The 9,408-nt window shown below is 35.1% G+C and overlaps 2 protein-coding genes across 2 annotated transcripts in view; one reads left to right on the plus strand and one right to left on the minus strand.

The window, feature by feature from the left end:
• Positions 1-51: 51 nt before the first annotated feature.
• On the minus strand, positions 52-8,181 carry LOC138306840 (X-ray radiation resistance-associated protein 1-like). Its single transcript, XM_069247338.1, has 14 exons — positions 8,024-8,181; positions 6,740-6,945; positions 6,369-6,513; positions 5,970-6,067; positions 5,646-5,791; positions 5,298-5,399; positions 4,759-5,117; positions 3,962-4,158; positions 3,520-3,738; positions 2,859-3,191; positions 2,244-2,418; positions 1,667-1,779; positions 1,154-1,324; positions 52-917 (listed from the first exon to the last, which is right to left on the minus strand). The coding sequence occupies exons 1-14, from the start codon at positions 8,124-8,126 to the stop codon at positions 792-794; spliced, it is 2,493 nt and encodes an 830-aa protein (XP_069103439.1). The 5' UTR covers positions 8,127-8,181; the 3' UTR covers positions 52-791.
• The window catches only part of LOC138306841 (NF-kappa-B-activating protein-like), a 39,370-nt gene continuing 38,139 nt past the window's right edge, over positions 8,178-9,408 (plus strand). Inside the window, exon 1 of the mRNA XM_069247339.1 lies at positions 8,178-8,267. The gene's annotated coding sequence lies outside the window, so the exon portion shown is untranslated. The remainder of the gene's footprint in view (positions 8,268-9,408) is intronic.

Below are 9,408 nucleotides of genomic sequence, written 5' to 3' on the forward strand. Positions count from 1 at the left end.
TTGTCTTTTCGGTTATAAAACAATTCCTTTATCAAATAAAGAAAAGCTGTGATTAAAAATAAAACTAAGGTTTCCCTATGAGCTATTTTTCTTTCCTAAACAATAATTTAAGTTAGTAATATAATGTGAACTATAAACTGTCATAGTTTTACATCAACTAATTCTGTTTCAACCATTTATCATTTCCTTTGAAAAGTTTGAGCACTACAAATTACCATTTAAAGTACCTATACAAACATGTATAGTTCCTGGCATAGCTCACTCTAGTTTTAACACAACTCATCATACAGAGCTCTCCATCACATCTATATCTCAACCAAGCCTCACAAGCAGAGTGAAACTAGGGGACGTAACTCTGTCAGTTATAATCAAATGTTAAATCATGATGTTCCAATTAATAGAACAAAAATGTCTCATACATGCGTGTACTCAGTTTTGTTGGGTTTTGGTCTACAGATCGCAAAGTATAAGAAACTGATTTCATGAAATCAGCTAGTGTATAATGGCTCCAGACATTATTTGGCTATGTTTAAGATGCATGTACATTCAACAACATCTACAAAATGTCACAGCATACACATTCTGTTTATGTGTTTATAGTGACCAGAATGATTCACACCATTGATGTATCAAACACATATCCTTTTGATATTATACACACTGACACAAATGCTGTGAGTACAATATGATTGTGCTTTGACAAATGGTAACAAACTTATTTTTTCCCCAATCATATTGCATGGTTCATGATTTCACACACACAATTTCCAATGATATGGAGAGACTTCTGGCTAAGATATCGTGACATGTGCATCCTTCTTTAAACCCTGCACATCCTGAAGTCCGCTGATCATCGTTCTTGCCTCTTTAGCTTCCTTCATGGAGTTGACTCGTACTGAATTGTATCGACGCTGAATCTGGTAATTCAAAACAGAAATAATTACAATGAAGTAATTCTGATAGAAATTGTTAATCGCCTGCACTTGTAAATTCATTTCCACTCAATTTGAATCACATGTATTTCACCTTTCGATAAAAATTCATACCTGGGTAATGTAAATTGTTCTCTTTTTTATTTATTATGCATTCTTTACATTTGACATACTGCTTTTTAACTCCATTAAGTAACAGTAGATAATTAAGTCCAGATTACCTCCCCTAGTAGTTTCTGAGCATCGGCGAGGTCACTTGGTGGTTTACGGCGAGTTTTCAGCACCTCCCCTAGGTTGGACTCCTCCACTGTGGGGCGTGTCCGGAGGAAGTCAAGTGTTTCATTGATCTCCTCCTGTTTGGTGCGGCGAGGCGTCAGTTCAGGAAGGGTCCACTGTTTACATATCATTATAAGACAAATGTTAGTTACAATCAAATATTGAGTGGTGTTGAGCATTTATTAAGAAATTAAAGCAAAAACAATTTCAAATCAATCTACCCGGGTATACACAAATGTTTATTCCAAATATTGTAAAATCTTCCAAAAGGACAGCAAACCAAATTAAATCTACATATAATAATTGGTTGTTCTTGTGTATTTTTTATCCCTTTAATACAGTTGATTGTGAATTAATTGGAAACAAATCATATTAACAGAACTTGCAAGTTGTCATGATGGAGTAAAAAAGCTCCAAGTTAACAAGCAATGACATGATCTGCACTTTCATTGATTTACCTTCTTATAGGGTTCAATATGACGAGTGACTCGGTCGAGGTGAGCGGCAGAGTCACGATACACCAACTCATGATTCAGGGCATATTTCAGGGCACGGACATTACCCTGCATATCTACAAAAACAATATGATATAAACTGATTACATGCTTTCCATTAGTGTCTTTTATAAAACTCTTGTTCCAGATCAGAAACTTTGTATAGCCATTTCAAATTATTTTAATATGAAAACAACTTTAAACAGTATTAAACCAAAAACAGTAGAGGCCAGAATACATTATCTCAAATATAGTATTGATATTTACAGGTGTGGAATGTTGGAATTGATATTTAGTCATTGTATTGTATTAATCATTTCTAATAACTGGAATTATTCATATCTATTCAATGTCAAAATGAGGGTTGTCTATTATATTCATACTTTATACTTAATTCAGCTGCCCATGTGGGTACATGTAGGTATTGATAGTGGCGTCATCAATATACGAGTGTATTGTCATACTTTTTACGGAAAACAAGGGAGGTAACTCTGTAATATGCATTGACAGAACGCTGTAGTGGAAAAGTAAGACTGCCCACCTTTAGGTGCTGTAAACTCTGGGTCGTCATGACAATCCAGCAGCAGCTCGTAACCTTTGTATCGATCGTCAACTTTGTCCTTCATCTTTTCCTTATGTTTCTTTCTGTGTTTTTTCTCCTTTCTCTCCTTCTTCTCTGGTTCCTTTTTAGTAGCCTCCCCTTCCTGATCATCAACCTTTATCACAAACCAGTGTTCGTATCAAAACATCTGTTCATTACTATATTAATTATATCTGAAAACCTGATAGGTTAATTATACTGCTAATGGTTATACAGTGTAATTTGGCTGTTTAAAAACAATTAATTTGTGCCAATCAAAAAGGTTCAGTAAAAGCTAAAGACCGAAACAGTTACTCAAAGATACAATTTTAATTGGTTTGATAATACAGAATATTTGTTTTGTATGGAAGGCATTCAAGACATGTAAAAATCAATAGGTACACTTACCCTGACAAAAACTAAAATCAGATATATGTAATGTTAAAAAAAGGTGATATTATTATTTAAATGAATACTTCATCCCTCATTAATTACCTATATTATAAAGGAATAATATATTGTTTTACTAAGACTTGGCCCTTATACTACAAGCCCAGCATGTAACCTATACATTACCTGTGTCATGAAGAAAGCTGATCCTCCTCTCTCCTCCACTTCCTCCTCCTCCACCACTGGGTGACTCTCGTCCTCCCACGCGTTCTTTGTCTCATTCACCTCCTCCTTACTTCCTTGTAGTTTGGGTTCAGATCCAGCAGAAAACGGTCTGTTGTATTCCGGGGTACCAGGTATGGGTGACAATGGTTTATTATGGAGGTCAAGAGCGTTGACCACTTGACTAGGAGCTGGTCGTGTCTGGTCCGGTTTGGGTGCGGAGGGAGGTTTAGGGGCCTCCAACATCAAACGCTCCTCCAGAGGAATCTTAGGGATCTTAGGAACAATCGTTGTCACCTAGAGAAATTAAAAATTAAAATTGATTTAAAGTCTTTTTTTGTTTGTCGTAAAGTGAATACTTTTATGTTCATTTACTTAATTAAAGAATAATTTTCATACAGCAAACTGGAAATTGGGGAGTACTAATTTCTACTCACGTTAATTCATTCTTTTCTATAAATTTCATAGTTTCCACTGCATGCCTTGAATTAATGCCAGGGTTAATCAATGAAAATTTCAATCTAACTTTCATAATTTATCTCCTTTTGTTTTTAACTCTGCAGCATTTAGAAATGCATATAATGTGTTATAGAAAAATTGCATAAGTCTCTCTAGACTACCATACCTTTCTTGATTTCTTTTGTGTGATTTCCACTTTAGGCTTTATGAAGCTATTGTCATTCTGTTTTTTTCGGATGAGTTTGATTCCGAGTCTGTCCTGTAGGAAGCGTGACAGAAGTGGTGGATCACCACTTTTGGTAGTGGTTAGTGGGTTAGAGTGGATGATAAGCTCCATTAACATCGGCCAGGCTGCCACGGCTAACAGGGCCTCCTCCTCCGCTATCTGTATCAAATACAACCAAAACGGTGATGAAAATCGTGCAAATCATGTTTACCTACAAATACCCCAAGGTACCAACAAAATGTTACCTTAAATCATCATATTGATCAGAATTAATTATCAGTTTAGTTATCATATTTTCCAGAGTATAAGCCGTTTCTTAATGCCAAAAAATCTTCAAGGGTTTGATAAAATATTTTTAATTGACAATTATTTTAATACTCACAGTATTATTTGCCAGATTCAGATATCGAAGCTCAGGGAAGGGAGGGAATGACGGTGTTCTCTCATCTTTGGGGGCCGGTTTGGGGGCATCACTTCTCGCTGTTTCTATGATACGTGGGGACACAACTGTAAAATCCAGATCTTTAATCCTTGCCGATAAGTCTCCCATTGTCCCACTAAACTCTGTCTCCAGCAAATCTGATATAATCAAAAAGCATGATGAATATCTTATAATTTTTTAATGAATTTACAATCAATAAACTAAAATCAGTTTATATATAACATATATTTTTAACATTGAATATTATAAATTGCTTTTTGTTTTGAAATGATAATGTGTAAGTCTGTGGTCCAATAGTCATATCTAAACAAACCAAATTAATACATAAAGAAATTAGCATAAGTCTGATGATAGTGGTAGAAATTGACCTAGTCTTAATTATTTTTAGCTTATATATCAATTTGTACTAACTGATGATAACTTCACCAAGTTTCAGTTCTATCAGATGTGATTAATTTCATCAAAATTGGATGTTAAGGCAACACCTTAATCTCATCTTCTTTAACCATCATCAAAGATGATTCAAGAATGATAGCTGCATAGTATTCAATGATACAAAATATGTATATACATGCCAAATCTTGCTTATGTAAAATAAACATAAATATGATATCATACTCAGAATTGGAATATTAAATTATATATTTTGTTCACTAATACAATCTTACACTGCGTCATAAAAATTATTCGAAATTATTTTACTTAAACAATTGTTCTTTCTGAACGCCGTATCTTACCTGACATGTTACTGGTCTCTGGCTTTTTACTCGCCGGGTCCTCCATGGATTTCACCTCTGACTTGACATCCAATGTGTTAGCTGGGGCTAAGATTGACTCGGATGCCAATGTTGTATCCATTTTTGACATTTCAGTTTTTTCGCCCTCTGGTTCTCCTACTACCACTGATACCTCTGGTTCTCGTTCTGTCTGTTTGCCTGAGTGAGGTGTTCTTGCAGACTTTCTAGCAGATTTCTGAGCAGATTTCCGTAATTTTTCTGTTGCTTTTTCATCCTCGTTGACAACCATTGTACCCTCAACAGATTTTAGCTGAGGTACATAAAATATCTCGTTCTTCTCAAGATTTAAATGTCTAAGCCTGAATGAAAAAGAACTTTTTTCTGAATGCATGTATTCATTATCTTTATAGGACAATATGTAAAAAAACATCAGCTGCTTTATAACCAATTGAATGAATTTTTATTTAGTTTATTTCATTATTCTTTATACATGTATGTAATTATATGGTCATGTCGTACCTGGCAACTTTATAACCTACCTGTTTAAGCCTGCTAAAGCCGCAAACACACGTACATCAGACAATCGGTTGTCGTCCAACATTAAAATCTCCAGATTTTTGAAGCGTGGTACTTGTCGTTTACTGTAATAGATAAATAAAATAGATAAATAGAAAAATTTATCATCCAAAACGTTTTTACTACTAAACAATGTATCAAAATTTAAGATATTTTGACACTATTTTGTTTTCCAATTACTTATGATTTTTTTATGCTTCAGATGAAAAAGATACAGTTGACATGAAAACACCATTTTTGTGAAGATGCTAATTGAAGCATATGTTTTTTGCTAAGTTTGTTAAACACAAGCCAACTATAGCAATGTTTACCTTTGTGGGTGGATGTAAGGTATGGCCAAGTCAGCTGGTAGGGAGCGGAAGTGGTTTCCTGTCAGGTGGAGCACTTTCAGGGCTGGCAATGTACCAAGGGCCAGGACGTCATCATGGGAGAGGTTATTATACGACATATCAACCATCTAAAACCAAATCAAATGACTTTAATACTCATGTTAAATACAATGCACCAATTATAAAATGATTAAATCAGTTAAAAGCTCTACTTTGTAATCAATCTTAAGATAATCATTCTCTTATTTGAATTTAAATCATAACTACTGGTATATTAATATGAATTATTAAAACATCCATACAAACCTCTAGATGAGGATAATCCCCTGAATTCAGTTTGATATTCCTAATGGCATTCAGAGGGACCTCAAGTTCTCGTATAATTGGGAATCCCCGAAAAGCCTCTGAAGAAAGATGATAATATCATTAATGTCAAGAACTTGTTTCATGAAAATTTTATTTTTAATTCAGAAACATTATCCTTTGGGTTTTTTTTAATCTATTAGCTTACATCTGATTAAACTGAACATGTATACATTTATATTACAAAAACATTGTCTTTTTGACTGATGAACTAGCTAGTTTGAAGGCAAGATTTATTATACAAGCTGGGTATAACTATAGACAATCAAATGATTGAGAACATACGCATAGCAAAAATGTCAGCTAGTCAAATAGAATATTATTCTGAGAGGGACAACTTACCAAGGGGGAGATAATTTTCTGCTGCATTGACATAGGCCACATTGTCAAACAGTTGGAAATCCTCTTCCTTGTATTCTGTGAGTTCTTTCCCTGCGATATTTACAGAACACAAATCCACAGGATCTTCAACACAACAGTGCTTCATCTGGAACAAGGAACCATTTTATGTTGAAAAGGCATATATTCTTTTCATTCAATATCTATTATAATAGAAAATGTGTTGTACATGGGTTTTGATTTTTTGACAAATTCAAATCATGGCAATTATTCAATACAGAGGTTTCGAGATACAGTACCAAAAAGATGGGGATAAAGAAGAATTTTTATAACTTTGTTCAAATTTGAATTGAGATATAAATTAAGATTTTTACCAAAAAGAATCCATCAAGTACAGGAGGCTCTTCCACATCATCATCGTCATCATTTATGAAGCTCTGTGTAGCTAATATGGAGCCCTGTTTCTCAGCTCGCTTCCGCTCCCCTTTGATTCTTGAATATGTTCGTGGTTTTGTACAGAGAACTGCCTTGAAGCGGCGTCTCTGTTCTGCTCTTTGAGCAACCAGCCATGCTCCACTTCCTAAAATCAGGTTTCAATATAATAGATCATTACTTTGCATGCCCTGTATCTACCATGCTTTGCACAAACCATCTTCATTCTTGAGCAAATCAACTTGGGGGTACCTTCCATACATTTGCTAGATTATTTGAGCTAGGCTGTTATGTTTAGTCCCATTTTTAGTCTTTGCCCTAGAGACTCATCCAATGTTATACACATGCATATATACTAGGGTATCTCCCTGTAAACCTTATTCCCAATGCTTGAAACAGGCACCAAATAAGTTGAAATTGAAAGAACCCTTGAGGACTCTCCAAATACTTAAAATAAGTCGGAAGCTCTAGTGACCAATATTGAGGAATCCACATTTTCCGACGATCTTTGCTATATAGTACTGACGGGCAACCAGTTTACGCCATCGCATGCATATAGAATAGTGTATGATTCTCATGCGATTTTACGTCTAGATATATATCTGATAGAAGATATGCTGATTTCCACAAAAAATTGTCTGAAAATGTGTGTGCGATCATACAAATACACATCCAGTGACGAGAATTGGTACTAATCGCCTGCCAGTACATACAGCAAGTATAATACAATAAACATGGGAGCCCTTCGGATTGAGTTATACCGATCTGATCAATCATCTGATTAACCATGCAGTTCCAGAACAATTACTGACAATACACTAAGTCAACACTTCTTGGCAATTTTATTGTTATATTGCACTGTCTGTATTATTAACATACGAAGCATTAGATTTACTGAGTGAGAAGTGTGTTGTGCTTTATTGTTTTACAGAAAAATGCCAAAGGCAGGTGCCCAGTCTTATTTAACCTTTGAAATTTACAAATGCATCTTGATCGAGTAACTAAGACGGCGTTTTCATATTTTGTTCTGGTAAGGAATATTCTGAAACATACGTACATGAACTGATTTATTATGATTCGTTAAAAATTCCTTTATTTTAGAACATTGGAATTTGGAACGGAAAACAAGTTACAGACTTTGTTTTCTGATATAAAAATATAGGAATTAGGATGAAGCCCAGCACAAATCATATGACGGTTTGCAATAATAATTCATTTCAACATACCATCATCCGTATTTCTCAACAATGTTCGAACAGGGAAGCAGTTTGCTGCAAATCCATCGGGGACGGCCCCGTCATCATATTTGACGTACGGTGCGGCCGCCATTTTCAAACATCGCTACGGCAACGCGAAATCTCGTTCCGACAACGAGACTTCATCGAATCCGGACTGTCCGATTTTGTTTTTAATTTTAGATTGGAGATAGTTACTTCCGGCAAAAATAAACGTTGATCGCCGTCAGTAAAGGTAGGTACTTCAGTTCTTGTACTTTAAATTGTACTAGACTCTTCCACTTTACAGGCACTGATGTACGAAAAGTACAAGACTTCATCGTTTCTTTCCTTATTTTCCAGTTAAATTCCTGCTGTACATCGCTTTAATTTTTTACCTTTAGTGAGGGGACACGGCATCACACGCATTTCACTCAATCACTGATTTCAATAGTGATTCAACAGGTCTCGCACAAACCTCATACGGGGTATATAACCCCAACTGAGCTATAATACCTCAAATAGGGTATACATATATACCCCAATTGATGTTATGCAAAGGTTATTTACGTACAGCATTAAAAGCGTGCATAATCGATAATTCACACCTGTGTCACATGAAAGTACGTGTCGGCACGGTAAGGCGTGCGTGTTGCACGTTTTACAAATTTCTGTACCTTGTCTCGAAAATCATGTTTAAAATGTTTGTTTACCTGCATTGTCAGCAATACATGTCAATAAAAGCTCTGCAAACCCCATTTAGCGTTCATATTTTGTCTTGAAATTCCAACGGACTGCACATCACACACTAACGAAGCGCACGGTTGACCGGAAGTGACTTGTAATCAAGTAAGTGTAAAACAAAGGCGGGCTATTACGTCCGGGTATGTAATTTGAGTACTTTTCTACGGTGAACTATAAGTACCATATGTATTTGTTCTAGCTTCGATTTCAAAATGGTTGATTTTTTTGGTTTTAAATACACTGCAGAACGTTGTAAATATTTCACATCGTTTTTAACGACCAAATTAAGTCACCTGGCTTTAAAAATCCGTATTCATATGTTGATGCGTTCTTTTAATTCAGCATCCCCAGGTAGCATCCCTTCGGAAAAATCGTCATGGTGAGTTAATTTCAGTGTTTTAGTAAGGATGATTCAAGAATTCATAAAGTATGTCAATCACATATTACCTTTTATTAGTGATATACAAATGCAACTTGTTCAACATCATTTCAGCACTATTCATCATCCCCATCTTCGACGTCGCACAAGCCATCTACAATATTTAAAATCATAAAAAACTGGCATTTTTTTTCTTAATCTTTCACGATTTTTCATCAAATAAAATATGTGCTTGTGTGATGTAGCATAATTTTTCATTACTCATGTAATCCAT

This window comes from Argopecten irradians, chromosome 14 (genome assembly GCF_041381155.1).
Source record: "Argopecten irradians isolate NY chromosome 14, Ai_NY, whole genome shotgun sequence".
Taxonomy (NCBI): domain Eukaryota; kingdom Metazoa; phylum Mollusca; class Bivalvia; order Pectinida; family Pectinidae; genus Argopecten; species Argopecten irradians.